Raw genomic sequence first — 18,396 nt, 5'->3', positions numbered from 1 at the left:
ACAACCAATTCATTCATGGTTTAGGCAAACCTTTAAGTGAAACTTCATTAAACATTTTTGTAGCTGTACAAAACACATTTTCCCCTCCCACACTGTATCCAGTTTTCACAATAGGCTCTTATCTTACCTGATCCAACATGCCCTACATACTTGACAAGGCACTTCCCTGTTTCTATGCTCCACAGCAAAGCAGTATGATCTACAAAGATTAAAAGGCAGTAGGAAATATTGTTACAAATACATGTTTTAACCAAATCAACAAATAAGGTAGCTCCAAATGCAGAGCATACCACACAAAATAGATTTCAAATGCAGCGCAGACCAAATTCTCGAGTACCACCTTATACACAAAAAAGGTTTTGCTATTTTTCATAACTTAATGAATATCTGCCCCCAAAAGTAAAAGTGCTGTCCCAATTGGTTTAATTTGCTCTAAGTGCTGCTATGCTTGCTATTTTGCCTAACTTGGTTGTACACTTACATAAAATGCCCCATCTGTGTCATGAGATTCAGAAAGCAAAGAGAAAGCACACAGTGGTAAAAAAGTCAGGCAATCACTAGAAACAAGAGCTCTGTTTAGTTCCTGCACAGAAGTCCTAAATGCATATAGATCAATGCAGAGCATTACAGAAAACTTAAAGAAATCACTCCAATGCTACTCCCTTATCCTTCCACATTCCAAAATAAAGAACAAATTACAGGTATCTGTAACTGGGAAGAACCTTCAGGATGATTTGAAAAATGCTTCCAAGTTATATCAGGACAAAGACAAGATGTGCCACACAAACACAAAATGTACACCTCAGAAGGCACAGTTCAGTTCATGAAGCAGAGGGTTCTGGTCCATGATACTTATGTCCATGAAGCATCCTCAGATTCTGCTCCAGTTTTAAAAGACTGTCACTTCAAACTGTCATGTTCTGACCAGCTATGGTTTATTTTCCCAAATTACACATGCCTCTAGAGTGATTTTTGGATCATAATAGATTTGGCGACTTACTTATTAGTACCTGTTCCCTCCCATGTGCAAAGGAAGAAATCTACTAAGTTACTAGTAACTGAAAACTAAGGTTTCTAGCTGTCCCCACATCATTAGGCAAAGTTGGATAAGTGTGAGAATCCAATATGCAAACTATGACTGAGCCTAGAGCATCTCTAAATCAAAGGCTAAACAATACTATGATAGAAACTTGACAGACATCCTGTGTACAGTCACATGCAAGAGACCTCTCCAAGTAGGCAGCTCCCCCCACACCCATTTGCACCATCCAACAGGCCAAAACTGATCCTAAAGGCAGTGTGACCTGTGTGGAAGTTAACTGGCATATAGTTTAGAAAGATCAGCAGGAATGCCTGAAACCTTTCAAGGTGAAATGCATTTCAAGGAAACTCCAATGCAAGGGTTTTTTTCAGCTAATGAACATCTTTCAATCTTCTTTCAGTGTGCAGCTAAGTATTCAAGTACGCTTTTGATCCACATTTGCTATAGCTTAGGGACTAAACCAAGATTTTCTAAAGATTTGAGCAACACAAAACTTTACCAGCAGATGCAGTTCCCAACACCACTGGTTGAGTTTTCGCGACACTGACATCCCAAATACCATCCCTGTGGCCAACGTATTCCTTCACCAGTTGACAGATTGCCCTTGATGTTGTAGTTTTAAAACTGGATACAATCTGAAATAGCAGAGACACCAACATATTTTTTCCACATTGACCCAAGATAATTACTTATCTCACAAATACAAACAGATTATTCTTCATGATTCTCCAGTGTTCTGACAGTTCATTATTGTTCCAACTTTGACATCTGATGGTAGGGAAGTGAGCTGGGATGCAAACATACCTCTTAACTCTTTGTTAATAACATCCTCCTTTTTTAAAGGACAGCAGACAAACTGTTCTGTGGTATCGATGGAAGAACAATGAGTTGTACAAATCCAGTGTGCACATCTCATTCAGTTTGGGTGTGTGAGGATCATTTAAAAAAAAAACAAACAACAAAACCTCTCAACACTTTCTTTGCCCATTCCCAAACAAATATATGCGATAACTTAAAGACAGAGAGTGTTATCTACTGTAAAGGCTTTGAAAAAATACCTGATACATAACTGTAGTCAAATCCAGAAACATTCCCATTTAAAATGTTCACTGCTCCGTAACTGCACAAAGCTAAATTCAACATCAACCTGAGCCAACATATTTGTGTAATAAAGCTTTTGTTTTTAAAAGATATGTCTGACTCATCTAAATATTTTATAAGCACATTCCCTCTAAGTCAGTGCTATCAAGGAAAGCAAAGAAGGCTCATTAAACCCAGATTAGTACCTGCATATGTAACACCAAATGAAAAGAAAGAAAAAAGCCTCAAAACCTGGTAGAACTGGAAGGTACAACAGCACAGGCAGGCTGAAAACACTCAGTATCTGCAGAAATGACATGCTACATTTTTAGATAAAGTGAACTGCAATATTTTTAAATAAAGCAAGAAAGTTTGTCTTGCTAGAGCACTTCCAAAGGTGACTGCAAGCAGGAGTTGTGAAAAATTACTCCAAAAGTGAAACCCACTGTTAGAATACCCTATTTTCACTTGGCAGGTCTTGAAGCTCCTAAATGTTCTTTGAGGAAGACTGTCTGAAAAGCTTTGCTAAAAGTGAGACAGAAAGCCTTCCACTTATCAATGTTTTCTCCTACATGCAATTATGGACAGGTTAAGCTGAAACCTTTAAATGCTTCAGTACAAATCACATAAAACTTATCTACAGCTTAGTGCAAGTTAGAAAATTAAGTCTGCATTTCAGATATAATAAACCAAGGTTAAAATCCCACTAGTTTTTGGTATATTAAAACAAAATCATAAGTATGTCATTAAAGCAAATTACTTTCAAAAAGGTTTCTAAAAGTTAAAGACTATCTTCAAAAGCATCTCAAACCCTGAGCACGTCAACTTTCCAATGATGAAATGATAGCACCCTATTTGAAGTCCAAATTAACAACTAATAAGTGTTTGGCAGGAAAAAGAACAATCATTAAGGATGCACTGAAATGAAAATGTGTTAATGGTAAAGATTATTAATTCAACCATAGCGCAGAGCTTCATAGGCTCTGAGCACAATCCTGATGGTGCAACTTTCACAATTAATACAGTCCTCCAACTAAATGGAGTAATCTATGAGAAGCAGAACACCACAATTAATTAAATGGGTAAAGATTAATAATCGAAAGGGAAGTTTTTCAGCTTTCAAGCCCACATTCAAACCATGCTTGCATTCTGTCTTTCTAACGAGTCAAATTCTCATGCAAAAGCTTTTCAGGAGAAATCTCATCAAGAAGCACAGATTTTCCAAAGCTGCTCGACAGTGCTTTCATCAGTCAGGTAATGGGCAGGCTGCAAAACTCCTTGGAAGCATTAGCAGTCCTGAATTAATGCAGAGCACACAAGGGTTCAAGAACACTCCCTAACACTAAATAACCTGATATAGTGTACAAGTTTTCTCTGCATTGTCTGTTCCTCTTTTCTGTTGTCACGCACCTCACGTACCAGTAATCAGATAAATTAAACAGTGCTTGGATTGTTTTGTTGTTCCTTAACCATATAAACAATTTTCCAGGAAGGAAAGGAAATAACTAATATGTAATTTGCTAAAAAGAGGTCTCTGTACTACAGAAAGGTTTTGCAGTTACTGCAGCAGATCTCAAACTATTATCTACAAACATAAAAAAGTGAGCAGTCTCTTTGTGGGACAAGAGACAAAGGGTTACAGCTCTGACCCTTCTGTAGGAAGGAAGAAGTCATCAAAATAAATCCACTCCCATGAAGAGCAAAAAAGTTTCTGGACAAAAATCCTCTCAATTTCAGCTTTCCTCTCTCCCTCCAGCAAATTCTGACTGAAAGGTATGGCAAGAGCTGTATCAGCACATTTGAACACCTGCTGGTTATTGACTGAGCTAACAAAACATTTGTGATGTCTGTAACAAAGTATTACATTCCTCGTGTTCCACTACTTGGGACTACTTTCCTGTACATGCATGTCAAAATATTGGGAAGCAAAGCTGATACCTAGAAGCCTCCACCTTAAACTTCCCAGCTTCCCATGCTGAAGCTGTAAGGCCCATCTGCCTTGACCAGGACAGAAGATGAGTGCTACATTGCAAGCAAGCCAAAGATGACAGGCATTTAACACCAGCCTGAAAAAAAACCAAACAAATATCCCCCCCCTTAAAATAAACCCCCAAAACCACTCCCACCACTACACTAGAGAAAGTACTACTCCATAACTACATAGTAGGTGTACTGACATGACATCACTCCTACTAATATGATGTTTTCCCTATTTGAGTGACCTCCTTAAAGAATTTGCAAGTCATTAACTCCAAGTGAAAGGCAGAGGCAGGTCTACACAGTGGACTGGGAAGAATAGGAAAAAAAAGTCTGAAAAACAGTAAAATGAAAGAGAGACCAAATAAAACACAGTAATGAGGTGTAGAGGTTTCATCCATCCCCTACCTTGCTAGTAGATGCCTTGTAAGTTGTCTTCAACTTCTGAGAAAGCTGACTGGTACTGTGACTGGCTGTTAAGACACAGAAATCCAAAGAAAGATATTTCAAATTCATCATTACCTTAGTTGTGTAAGTAACTGGTATTAGCTCCCATCAACAAGAGGTTAAGTTTAGGCCAAAAAAAAAAAATCAAAAAATGCTAATTATAAATATTAGCCTAGGATTCTCTGTGATTCTCTCACCTTTTGTTTTCAGTTGTCCTTTGCTCAGCTCAGCTCCATCAATGGTCTGTCCTTCCCCTGCTAAGCGCTCATTCAGCGTATCGATCTCTCTGCGTACTAATAGAAGCAAAAATCACATCAACAGCATTTACAACACCATTAACATCCTCTTTAGCAACTGTTATGGCTACTAAGTGACCTATTTTATGCTGAGGACAGGAGAAGCCACCAGCTGTAGCTTTAATAAAGCAGGTCTCATCAAGACATAAACCAAGACTCCTGCTGATTTTTCCAGCAATCAACCTTGACCCAAATTCCAAGGAAAGTACTGGTGGCTTCTAATTACTGTTACTTTTACTAATAAATGTAGCTAAGGATTAGTAAAACAGCTTCTGTGAGATACACTGCACACCTGTACTGAATCAAATCCAACCAAAGACTGAAAACCTGCAGCACCACAAATATTTCAGCCACAGAATTAGTATGTCATTTCTCTACATATTGCAACAGCACCCTCCCCTGCACACCTGCCCATCGTTACAGTTTCAGTAAGAAACAGTGAAGCACATCTGTATTTTTAGTATCTTGAAATACACTAACAAATGTAGACTGATGTGAAACTTTGCAGATCCAACTGTTTTAATACACTACATACTATCCAAGTGTTTTCACTGCAGGGCAGACAAAGCACATATTTGCAACAAGAGCACGCTTTCCTGATAATTCCTTATCACTTTCACCAAGGCCATTTTGACACCAGACAGAGTGATGGCATGACTAAAACAAATTAGGAAATTATTTCCAGTGGCTGGGCTGCTTTAAAGCTGCTCAACTTCACTCTGCAAAAACCATTTTCAGTGGCTTACATTTTTTTCCTCAAAATCTGAGCTGATATCTTTAAAAGTTCTTCTCAGGTGAAATCTTCCTGCAAGGCTTCAGCCAAGCAGTTTTCCTACTGTTCTTAAGACTTTAGTCTTGGTCTGTCTTTTGACAAATGTTTAGAGAAAGGAATTCATTGCCTGGCTTTCAGACATGAGAGAACATGACATATCAGGAGCACAGTTCTTGCCATTTCTGAGAAATTCACTGAAGTCTCAGTTCTAAGGACTAGAAAGGTCAGTTTACCTTTCCATACCACACCCAAGTGCCTGAAATGAGCAAAGCAAGGTTCTCTTTCCTAAACCTTTATGGAACATAAATAATTCCCTTTCCTAAACCTAAATGGAACATAAGTAATAGGAAAGACAAGTAAAGGAGGAGATGGGCATGCAGGAACAGATAACCAAAACAACAAACAGCCAGGCAGATACAAGAATTGCCTGAAAGGGAAAGAAAAAACTAGAAATCAGTTGTAATCAGTGCAAGGGAATGTATCAAAAGCCAGGGAGAAAAATCTGCCACACAAGCCAATACAACACTTGTGTTGGAATTACACCAAGAACCAAAAATAACAGACTGAGCACCAGAAGAGAAAAAGCTTAGGAGTTATCAGAGTGGTGGAAAGAGACCACAGAGGCCAGGAGTGAACTAGAACTGTGATGTGAAGAAGGTAAGTAAGAAATAGAAATGCAATGGAAGGCAAATACTCATGCTCTGAAAGGTACAGTCAAACTCAGCACTTGCTTTCTGGCAAGCATTTTTGACAGCTGAGGAGGGAAACCCTCTTTTTCATGCTACCGGCCAGCTTCTCAGCAGGAGGCTGAGAACTCAGTTGTGCTAATTGTCACTAAAAATTGTGTAGTGTTGGTGACAGCTTTTAAACAAAACACTCTCCTGTTTTAAGAGAATAAAAAACCTGCACATTTTCAAAAAGCATGCAAGAACTTTAACACAATTGTTTGGTTTAACTGTGGGAACAGATTAGGTGTGGAAAAAAAATGACCTGGAGCCAAGTCAAACAGATTCCACAATTCAGAAGCCAAGCCAGGCTTCCAAAATCCAGCAACAAATACTGAGCAGAGGCTTTACTGTATAACTTACTCTGGATCCTTTCACACCACCCTGGACTACTTCCACCACTGCACTCTCACTAGATAGATAGCACCTTGTGCAGCTGACACCTGGAGTTTCCATCTGAGTGCTCACCTTCAAAACTCATGATGGTTGCAGGTGCTGGTTATGCAGTGTATAAGCAGCGTGATCCAAAGCCACCACATTTTACATTCTTTCAAGTAAGACACTTTTTCAATTTTGTTTACTAAAGTTACATCATTAAAATGAACCCTGTAAATAAACAGCAAAGCCACCATCTTCAATGGCTGAACAGAGACGCCACCAGATGAAAACGTTATGTAGAGAGCCTACAATGACCAGGAGACAGACACTTCACTTTCCCTGCTCAAGAATCAAGGAGGACAACACACATCAGTTCTCACTGCCTGTGTCAAAGAGCTAAGGAAGTGATTTTTCTGTAAAGGTACAAACTCCATCTTTGGCTACAAGTTCAGAACAATTCTTTAACGCCTCCAAGAAAAGCAATGCTAATTACACAACAACATCCAAGGTTAAGCATCTCAGTTGGTGCTAGTTTATCTCAAACCCAAAGAATTCATTAACTGCTGTGAAACAGATACTCACATTCCAAGTTTTCAATATACAGGTTTTCAAATTCCCGTTCTATTTGTCCAAAAAGCTCAAGGAGTGTATTCCGGACAGAAGAGGGTAGTTTTGAATCCTAGGAGACAAAACACAGGCGTTTCTTTTTCTCTTTATGTACTTTTTATGTAGCTACCCTTCAATCATAAACTTATTTTTAACGCTCTCTCCATCTCCCAACAAGCAGGAAAATGAAAACTACTCCTGGTGTAGAACACAAAACAAAAAGCCCAGTGCATCACAGAATTATTCATTTTTACGTACCACCCAAATTCGAGGGAGCTTTATTGTTTAACGCGAGTTTAAGGATGCTTAGTGCTTGTTCTGTTCTTCGGTTTGAGCAAACCTAAGCCGAATGACGCTCGCCCCATTCCGACACGCAACAAGAGAACAGCGTGTGCTAGTAGCCACCAGAGGGCAGCACAGGCCTTCAGCAAGCCAGCATCTGTCTCTCACGTTTGGTTCATCCAGCCGACACTATGGCCTTCAGAAATAACTAGAAGCATGCCATGATCTCGAACTTACAGTTACTTCTGCATACCCGTTTTAAAGAGAAAGCAAGAGAAACCACACATAGTCCTCCCATAGAGCACGTGTGCTTTGTGCATCACTCAGTTTTACACCAGTTTCACAGGTATTTCAAGAAGTGGTACTTCTCAGCACAGCTGCTTATGCCCCTCTAGGATATTTCTTTCCTCACCTGTATCACCCTTCAGACAGTACTTTTCTCAAGCAGAATGTGAAACAGATGTCGATTAAAATCAACTCGAAACTAAATGGATTAAACAAGAATACTATGCAAATGAAGCACTATTAAAAGAAACACTGAAGTTAGAAGAATTCTTTCCAATTCAGTTACCCAGCAATTCCACACAATCACAGACTGTTAGGAGGCAGAAGAGACCTCAAAAGGTCATCTAGTCCAACCTCCCTGACAGAGCAGGATCACCTACAGTGAGGTTATGAAGCAAATTACATTATCCTGCAGCTTTCATAACAGAAAAGATACTAGTGAAGGTCTTCAACCCACTACTCAGACCCTGAAAGCACTAGCAAATCTAAAGCTATCCTAAATTAACCAGCATAGTAAACCACATCCACTTCCTTTACTCTCTTTAATGTTGGCATTATTTAAATTAGCTGATTAAAGTACCATGTAACAACATTATCTGTTTATCTGAAAAAGGATTTAGCTAGAGCTCATGTGTTTTACAGCTTCACTGTGAAGGGGTATTAATACTCTGCTCATTAGGATCTGTCACTGGCTGTTTAGATGATACATTTAGAATATTTACAAATTAAGCATAACACAGAGAGTTTAATAAGAATACTAAAACGGCCTAAAATGTTGGGTTACTACACAGAAGTGACAGAATGCCTTTGTCTCTTCTTAGCTGCCCTTCACCGCCTTCCTGAAGTAGGGCTGCAGCAGTCCAAATGCATGAAACAGCTTTCTATTCAACTTCTAGATGGCTTATAAGCAACTACTTGTTAGTTCTCAGAAAAATAATGCTGCAATTTACTGAATAACAGGTTTTCTTCTAAATGTCACAACACTGAGAAAACCCAAGGTTTGCCCTTCAGAGTATCTGCAGTCAGAAAGCGAAGTCTGTCACAGGCAACTCTCTGATGAAAAACAGGTTTTGCATCAACCTTGCCAGGCCCACATTAACACTGTGTAGCCTATTTGACAATAAATAGTTTTCAAACAGATACTTGCTTATCTTTGGCAGCACTACTTCACTATGCCCTATAGGAGCCTCACCTACTGTTAAATCTCTATGTTTCTGGCTGAAACATTCCAAGTGGCTCAGACTGTGTTCATCATAGGCTGACACGATAAGAAAACTACAGAAGCTTCTGGTTGTTGTTCTTTCCCTTAAGCTTAATACAAATAAGATCACACTTTCACTTGACACAAATTTTTAGAAAGTGACAAACAAAAATACCCAAGTCCAAAGCCTTAAGTTAGCTCATGCCTGTCAAGGAGGCTGCATTTGTTTCCTTTGTGGAAAGGACCGCAGCAGAGCATTTTCTCTAACACCTCCCCTATCAGAGCCATCATAATACTTCAGTTTATTCACATTCCTGGGTTACTACTGTACCAAACTCAAACTCATTAAATTAAGAATTAGTCTTTGAATTTAAGGATGAGAACTATTAGCAAAACTAATAGTCTGTTTCTTTCCATTTTTCATGGGTTTATCACTCCTGGAGGAATACACAAAAGCCAATTAAAAGCTCCATGGATCTGAACGCAACCTGAGGCAGCATCAGTAGTCTCCAAAGACAGTCAGCACTTACAAAGTTTGCTGTTCCTGCAGCTTTAGCGGGCACGTTTCATTCCTTAACTTCTTTTCTTTCTTATGGAAGTGACCATTACCTTACCTGCCCTTCCAGCATGTCTCTCTGCAGTCCTGCCCGCTCCTGCTCAGAACTGTTGGTCCTCCGGATGGAAAGGCTGTGCGATTTACGTTTCTGCTTTGCTTGGCGAGCAGATGCACAACTTCCACTTTCTATGGGCATTACTTCAAAAAAACAGCTTCACAGAGGCTCCTATGATAAACTAAGAACAGTTTTGCACGTTACAAATTGCTTTGCCAAACAGACCACAGTTGAATATTTCCTTCCCAAAACATTTAGTTCAACTAAACTCTGGAGTTGTTTAGGTTGTGATTAAGAAGAGATCCCTATAACTAACAGCTGCTCTTCAAACAACATCAAGTTCAAAAGCACATATGCAAATACAGTGGAATCATGTCTGTGTTATTTATTCATTGGCCAACAAACCTCCACAAAAGGAAAATCAATTCCACTGGCTTGCTCATTTTGGAGAACGCTAGCAGAGACAGCCCCAAAATGCTTCCAGGAAAGAGCTACTATGCATACAATATTTCACTGAAACGCATGCAAAATCAAAGCCCAGCTGGAAAATGAAAGCACACAGACATGATAATTTAGGGACACTGTCAGGTTACAAATTTATTATGCAACATTAAGGGTTAGTTTACAAAATTTAATAGATGTACTTGTTTACAAGTAAGTAGAAGCTAACTTTAATGGGTGAAGTTCTGAAAATTACTTTCCACCAATTTTGGCAGCTGATTTTCACTTTCCTGATAGCAAAGGTGCCCATGAACTCGGAGGAGTGAAAGTGTGCCTGGCTCACCAGGCTGCTAGTGCTGTTAATTTTTGTCAGCTAAAGCCAAATATGTATTTTAATATCCCTAAAAACACCTGACAGTATCACTAATGGATATTACCATGCATGATCCACTGCTTTCCCCTGTTTAAGAAAAATCAAATGAAGTTTCATTTCTTGTGTAAAGGTGGAGAATACGTTCTTTACTATCAAAATCATGGGTTTTTACAAACATTTCATTACTGAATTATTTCTTTCATTTAAACCTGATATTCAATAAAAATTGCTTTTCATTTCATGGGGTATCACTTGTTAAACATTTCTAATGTTTTCGGATTAATTCCTCACAATTTTGCAATCATGTACATAGAGAATAAAATAAACCAAAAAATCATTCTCCAGCATTCATCATTTCTGAAACAACAACTGCAACTTAAAATATAGGCAATAGTCTGCAGAGAAATAGGAGAGCAGAGTAGGCAAAGCTAACAAGGCAACTGAGCTTCCTTTTAAATAAGTCGACCAGAGAGAAATTAAATCAAACCCAGGGCCACTTCCAATTTAAGATCCGCCAACACACCGGATCTCGAGCTAGGAATGAGCACCATCACTATGAACAAGATTAGGCATTAACCAGTCTGGTGGCTTTCACGTGGTCTTTCCAGCCTTTTAACAGATCATAATGCCAAGGAAAAGCATACCTTGCTAAAAACACAGTATGCATCATGAATACGAACAGCGTCAGATTTGCTTTGGAGACTGAATAATGAAAAAATATAAAGATACATACATTGATATCAAAATGAGACCAGATATTGTTAAGGTTTTGATGCACATCCATCCTCAAACTTTCTCATTAAAAAATCTGGTATTTTAATTAGCTCCTGGAACACACAAGTTCCAGTAACCTGACATCAATTCCATAGCGATCTAAAATAAAATTAAGGTTGCACCAGTATCTTGTACTGCACTGAAATGATTTTGTTCATTTCCTCTGAATTCTGTGTAGTTCTCCTCTGCACCTAATCCCATCAGAGCTTTTGTTCTGTGATTAATCAGCAGTAACTAACTAGCTATATTCACAAATTAAAGACAAAAGGAGAGAAAGAAGCACCATTAGGTAATTTCTTATTGACTAGGTTTCTTTTTGCACTGTGGCTAGATCCCTCTACGCTATAAAGGCAGGATGGAAACTCTTAGAAGCACATCCCATAAACAAGCTGTTGCCAATTTCCCCAGCTTCACTAAGGATCTTCCTGGTTTTGGACATGCAGTCAAGAATTTGTAATAGGTTTTCAGTGCTGCTCACATTTCTGCTTCTCTTCCAAACATGATCAGATCTCAAATGTATATTCATCTCTCTTCCACCTTTCTTCCTGCCTCCCTTGGGAACCACTCTTTCATTGGCTTTTGGCTTACTGTTCTCTGCAGTGTCTAGGATTACTTTTTAAGGCCTAAAGCACCAAACTCTGTGTGCATACACAGACATGGTAAAATGCTTTATATCTATATACACACACTTACATATTGTAGTAACACAAATTAGGTAACACTGCTTCATTTAAGCTCTGTGACAAAATGCCACCTAATTGCCAGTTCCTGCCAGAGCTGGCTGCTGAGCTCCAGCTGTATACAGAGATGCTACTGTGGTTTGTCGTACCAGGCTCTGGTTTAGCTGTGTTAACTGCCATTTGCCCTTTGTTGCCAGGGCACTTCACTTGAGAGGACTCTGTCATGAAATACCCTTTACTGGATTGCTTCATAAAATGACATGAGTGCTTTGGAAAGGTGTTTTCAGCAATGGACATCCATCACTTTTCTGGTGGTGCAACCTGGGCCAGTGTTTGCTCACCTCATTGTAAAAGATGTCTTCTTTCTATCTAGTATAAACCTTTCCCCTTTTAGTTTAAAACCATTACTCCTTGTGCCATCACTACAGTAAAAAGCCTCTCTCCATCTTTCCTGTAGGCCCTTTTAATTACTGACAGAACACAGTAAGGTCTTCCCAGAGCCTTCTGTTCTCCAAGATGAACAACCTCAACTTTGTCAGCCTTTCTTCATAGCAGAGGTGTTACAGCCCTCTAGTATTTTCAAGGCATTCATCTGGACATGCTACAACAGGTCCATGTCTTCTTTGTACCACCGGCTAAGATAGAATAAAACTGACTTTCTGTACTGCAAGTCTGCATTGCTGCCTTGTGTTCAGTTCTTCACCAGTGTCCTACAATCCATCTCTGCCAGACTGCTTCCTTCCCTCAAGTGCATCAACTGCACCACTCAGCATGGATGCCTACAGATTTGGCAGCTGTACATTCTAGAATCTCAAATTTAAAGGGACACAGTCAAATGCATCAGATGATGCTTGTACACAATGAAATTCTCACATCAACTACACAGAAGTTTCTGTTTTCATAGCTCATAAGCAAACAGAGACATTTAGGTTAGAAACACCTCCATTACTGGATCTATTCGGTAAGCAGCACCTCACCTGCAGCCAGTGGCATGGACAGTAATGGCACTTTCCTCATGCACCAGCATGACCACATCTCTCATGCACTGTTCTGGAGAAAGCAAGCATGCACACTCCTCCTCAGGCTCTGCAAGAGAGTGCACACAGCCACAGCAAAGCTGCAACCAAAGAGGCAACAAGCAGGCATGTAGGAAGGAGAAGCTGAAGGGGACTAGGTTCATTGCCTTTAATACTGTTTTGAATTTCACCAAGTGGCCTTGCAGCCTTTCAGTAAGGGAGTGACAAAGAGTATTTAGAACTAGGATGTAAATTCTGGTTTAAGAAGTGACAGTGTCCCTTTAAATATTTAAACTTTACAGTTTCAGAACTATTTCAATGCTAAGTGCAACAATAAGAAGCTATAGGCTTTTCTAGAGTAAATTTCACAAAACAGATCCTTGGCAACATGATGCTTAAAAATTAAATTAATAAGGTGCTCATTTCTAGCAGTTACCTGATTCCCCTTATTATGCAAGGTTTTCAAACAATGAAAATTACCTGTCCAGAATATCAGTGTCATGTTACATATCCTATGAAAACCATATTAAATATTGATTAGTGAAACAGTCAGTAGTATACAAACCAGTCAGTCTTTCACAATTTTGAAACTTTGTAGTTAGAATACACCGGAGACAGGAGAGGGGAGTGAGGGAAAACACCAACAAATGTCAAGGTGAAGAACCAAAACCCAGTCAAACAAAGAGAAAATGCTTCCAAATGACCCACTACGTATTGCCAGTCAGATTTAGTTATTCATAACTTTTGAGTGTTACTAATGGATTCTAAAAATAAGTGTGGGGCTCAAATGAAGCTGAATTCACAGAAGCTAGAAATTCACGATCACAAGTTAAAAAAAAAAAGCTGAACCTAAGTACTTTTCAAGAAAATGAACCAACAGAAAAGGGGGTGATTGTTGCAGTGCTAAATTACATCTATTAACTGTGGCACTTCACAAATACTGCACTGTTAAAACCTGAGCTTCTGAGACTTACTGAGTTACTCTGTTCAATCCTTTTGGAAAATGCTACCTTTGCATAGTGTCCTTCACACAATCATCTGTCAAAGCCTCAGGAGAACCCTGCCACAGGAATTTCTGACAAATTCAATCAGCAGAAGTAGAGGAGAAAGATGTCCTAGAAAACACCAGCCCACAGGTGGTTACTACTTTCTCAAAGAAAAGACACATGGCTATTTCAGTTACCCTGGTTAATTAAACTCACAGCAGATTTTACATTGTGTTAAATTACAGTTCTGCCACCTACCTTTCTCTAACAGATGTTAGCATGTGTTCAGTCACAGGAAATATTTCACCAGAGTAGCAGTGAAGAACAGATGTGTAACTAATTACTATTTTATTCAGCTACAGCAGAGAAATGACACCAAACAGAAGTACAGACCCTGGTCTTACAGGACTCAAAAAACTCACTGCAGCAATCAACTACTTCTACTTGCCTCCTGTTTCTGCACTTGAACACAGAACAAGCAGACTGCTGAAAGAATTTCTGGAGTATGCATGCTGCTAGGGCCAGGCAGAAAATCTGTTGTAAGAAGTGTCAGAGCAGAAAGAATGGCTACAGTACTGCATTTCCTTTTTTGTTCATTCAGGACACAACACTCAAGTCTGCAAAGTGAGAGCATCAGGAAGTTTCAGCAACATCCCTTATGTAAGAACTCCTCACTCCATTTTGTTTGGAGTTTAGCAGTAGTAATACTTAGTAATTAAAGGACCATGTCAGAAGAAAACAAAATATTTAATAACAAGAGTACAGAAGTAATTTTAGCATATTCGTATGTGCTCCTAAATCTCTTTCAAGCATGGCTTAGAATCACTGATGAGCGTGCTCAAACCTTATGACTCTAGCATTACATTGATTTTCCCCCTAAATTTAGTGCAATGTACTTTCAAACTGGGACTTTCCTCAAAATGTAAGAAGGGAAAGCATCCACCACTGAAAAGCTGATAACCTCCTTTTGACACAAAGCATAGCAAAGAAGATGCACCAATGAATTTTAAGTACCTTATACAGCTGGAAATCAACAATAAGAGCTTTAACACACTAGTAAGCACCTACCCTGAGCAAGTTCCTAACACAAACATCCAAGCCTGAGCCAGCCCAGTTCTGCTGCGAGCAAGCTTTGATCTTCCTAATTCAATTATGTCAGCAAATGCTGCAATCACACCAACATGCAGTCTGCCAAACAGCCTGCTAAAGCTAGAAGAAACTAGACTCTCAACCATACAGACCTATTTTAATTAATACTAAACAACAATAATTATCACACTTGGATCTTTTTTTTTTAATTTAGAATATAGAGGATATCTGCCTGGGTCACCAGATCAAGAGCTGTCAAGTGAAACTGCTGATATCCTGAAAGCATGCAACTCTCCTTTGACATCTGTACCACCTATGCTCACTGAGCACGCTCACTGTTTCAACCTGTTTAGATGGTACAGGGTACAAAATTATGAGCATACAGCATACCTGGGTTTATCAATCAGTATTGGTTAGCTGATTTCACTGAAGAGTAAAATTAAATCCTAAAATACATGACGTCCTAGAAGGAGGCTACTTCACTTCCTTAGCTGTTTCACAGACATTTTAGCTCCCGTTCCTGTGTAACAAATCCCTCATTGCCTAGAAGTAGTCTACATGCATGTATGCACAGGAGTTCAGGGTAAGGAATCCTAAGGAAGTCCAAGAGCAAATGCAGTTTAACCAGGTATCTAAGGAAGCACTGCACCACATTCAGAGGCTAGAACCTTATTGTGCTAACCTCTAAACAGTGCTTAGGCGCTTAGGTCAATGTACTAGATAATTGGTATCACGCTTTCATGCAAGCTATCATTTCTCTTCCTTTGGGACAATATTACATGCTAGTAAATCAGAATCTTTCTACTGCTTCAGACACCAGCAAAAACATGTAACTTTGACACAAAATGCACTTAGTAAACTTTTCTGAAGGACCAATAATCCTTGTACCAGCTTGAAGCATGGCCTTGTCTCACCATCCCAATTCCAGTGCATTCCTCAGTGCTGAGAGATTCTCCTCCCAGAGGTTTGAAGCAGTGGCATCCAGAACAAGTTATCCACAAGACAAGCTAGTAGCCTCAGCCCCAAGAGTTCATTCCATGACACAAAATGATCCAGATTTCATGCCAAACATGTAATACTGAACATCACCTAACTTCTTACTTGAGGCATGCTAGTTCTGGCCTGTTGTAGAAGCCAATTCTTCTTTAAAGACACTATCACCACACCCACAGAATTTCTCCCGTGCTCCTCCCAACACTCTCAAGCATTTCAGTCCACCAAGGAGACCGCATCCTTTTAAAATGTCCCACATTTGAAAGAAAGATGGTGTCACTACGTTCTAGGGGCAGTCTGAGAGAATTGCCTTCAGATTTATCATGACAAACTTAGTTTAGGGACACATTTAAAAAAAAACACCAACCAAACCCCAAAATTGCAGTGGCTTCTGCTTTAAATTCTGATCTTTGGTGCACATTGCTTTCCTTTAAATACCTGCAACACAACACACAAAGCTACATTTAAAGTTGCCTATGTTAGGGCTGACACCGGCACATGAGCTCTTATCTTAGCCACTCATGAGGAAACACGCTTAGGGATTCTTGAGATTACCAGCTCGCTTTCTAAAAGATCACCTAAGAAATGCCAACAGCAGCCTGGCTTGGGAAACAGTTTCAGGAATTTGCTTAAGGAGAACAACACTGCAGTGATGTTGCAAAAACTGGTGCCTGAACAATAGACATTTGTGTAATTTCAAGGTGCACTCAATGACACTGAATCACTTCAAGGAAGCTGCTCCGCCAGTTCTTGAGTAAATCTGCCATGGATTAACGTTACAGAAAGCACGCTTTAAAGTGCTGTAGCAAAACAAACTTCCACAAGCTGGAAGATGAAGCAGGAGGGATAGAAACATATAGAAAAGTTTCTCTTTTCTCACAAGCACCAAGATGTCATTGAACAACGGTTCAAGGCTTAACTTGAAAAACTCTTCCTTGCCTTTGCATAAGCTTATTGTTCTTTAATATCCTTTCAGAACTGGAAGCTAACATCTAGTCAGCCCCTTAATACACTAAGCATACTACATCTTGCCTCAAATTTGCTTTCATAGGTTTTACAGACAGAAATACTGCAAATGGCTCTTTACAAAGATAACTTTTACCCATCTCACAGACAGTTCCAAGTCATCCTCTCACTGCCAAAGGCCAAATCTACCCCATCCCTCCAAAAATGGCACTCACCATCCTCAAGCAGCTGAAGCTCAATTCAGGGGATTTGGGAATGTAACTTTTCATCTCTAAGTGTGACACCTTCTGAACTCTACCTGTAAACTAATGAGGTGCTACACTTGGCCTGTCTTAGACTAAGCAGTAACACAGAGTTAGCGAGCCGAGCCTCCTGAGCAGACACACTTGTGTTCGCTCTCTGCAGACCTGAAGCCATCCCTACAGCCTCGGGCTGCAACTCCTACAGGGAAAAATCCTGAAACCCCAAACCCACCACACAGACCGAGAGGCAGAAGGGCTTCTTCTCGATTATTTCGGGTTTCAAGAAAGAATGTGGAAGTCACCTCGAGCGAAAACACACAGAAATAGGGCAGACTGGGAGGGGGTGCCGAGGCAGGAGCCCAGCTTCACGCCACGGGCCTGGCGAGGCGGCAGCACAGTGCATATAGTGCCCGCTGCGCATCCCCGAGACCCCCGCCCCGGCCCTCCCGCCCCGGCCACAGCCCCAGCCCTTCCCCGCAGCTCCGGGCCGCGCCGCGCCTGCAGCCCCTGGGGACAGCCGCTGCCTCCGGCCCTGGGGGCACTCGTCGGGCCGGAAGATGGCGGAGGGTCCGCGCCCCGCGGAGGGGAGAAGGGCGGGGGGCGCAGCGGCCCCCAGCACTCACCTGTCAGCCACAGCCGGAACGGCGGGCGGGAAGAGGCAGGGCCGCCAGCGGCAGGGAGAAGGAGAGGGGCAGGGGGGGCACCGGCAGCAGCGGGCAGCCCGGTGCCGCGCTCCAGCAGGGACGCGCCGCTCCGGTGAGGCGCCCTCGCGGCCACATCCGGCGGCGGGCGGAAGCGGGGGCCGCTATGGCGACGGGGTGGCGGTGGGCAGCGGCCGCTCGCCGCCAGCCCGGCCTCCTGCCCGGCGCCCTGCCCGGTGCCTCGGGAAGCTCACCAGAACCGGGCACAGGTCGCCATCGGACAGCTCGCTCGGGGGCGTGCCGTAAGCGCTGGGAGATCGGGCCCACCGGAGAAGCCAACTGGCCGGAGCAGGCCCTGCCAGACCGCGAAGGGCGAGGACGAACGGCAGCGCTGCCACCAGCCCACCCACCCCTTGCTGGCTGGCTCTCAGCCCGGCCTCTCCTGGCTGTTATTTCGTCTTCACGGACGCCCGAGCGGACCACCGTGGGCTGC

At 41.2% G+C, this 18,396-nt stretch overlaps 1 protein-coding gene across 2 annotated transcripts in view; it reads right to left on the bottom strand.

The window, feature by feature from the left end:
* WDR37 (WD repeat domain 37) overlaps window positions 1–17,975 on the bottom strand; it is a 33,443-nt gene extending 15,468 nt beyond the window's left edge. The window contains exons 1-8 of one of the 2 annotated variants that reach the window (XM_064162556.1): window positions 17,886–17,975; window positions 13,467–13,498; window positions 9,706–9,883; window positions 7,300–7,396; window positions 4,744–4,839; window positions 4,508–4,572; window positions 1,542–1,677; window positions 128–199 (exon numbers count right to left, since the gene is read on the bottom strand). In XM_064162556.1, the coding sequence (XP_064018626.1) occupies window positions 128–199; window positions 1,542–1,677; window positions 4,508–4,572; window positions 4,744–4,839; window positions 7,300–7,396; window positions 9,706–9,843 (604 nt within the window). In that variant the 5' untranslated portion in view covers window positions 9,844–9,883; window positions 13,467–13,498; window positions 17,886–17,975. The remainder of the gene's footprint in view (window positions 1–127; window positions 200–1,541; window positions 1,678–4,507; window positions 4,573–4,743; window positions 4,840–7,299; window positions 7,397–9,705; window positions 9,884–13,466; window positions 13,499–17,885) is intronic. The other variant, XM_064162557.1, reaches the window with a different exon arrangement.
* Window positions 17,976–18,396: the final 421 nt, after the last annotated feature.

Source organism: Pogoniulus pusillus, chromosome 23, assembly GCF_015220805.1.
Source record: "Pogoniulus pusillus isolate bPogPus1 chromosome 23, bPogPus1.pri, whole genome shotgun sequence".
Taxonomy (NCBI): Eukaryota; Metazoa; Chordata; class Aves; order Piciformes; family Lybiidae; genus Pogoniulus; species Pogoniulus pusillus.
The sequence above is the reverse complement of the archived record's forward strand: the minus strand, read 5'-3'. Positions and strand labels throughout refer to the sequence as shown.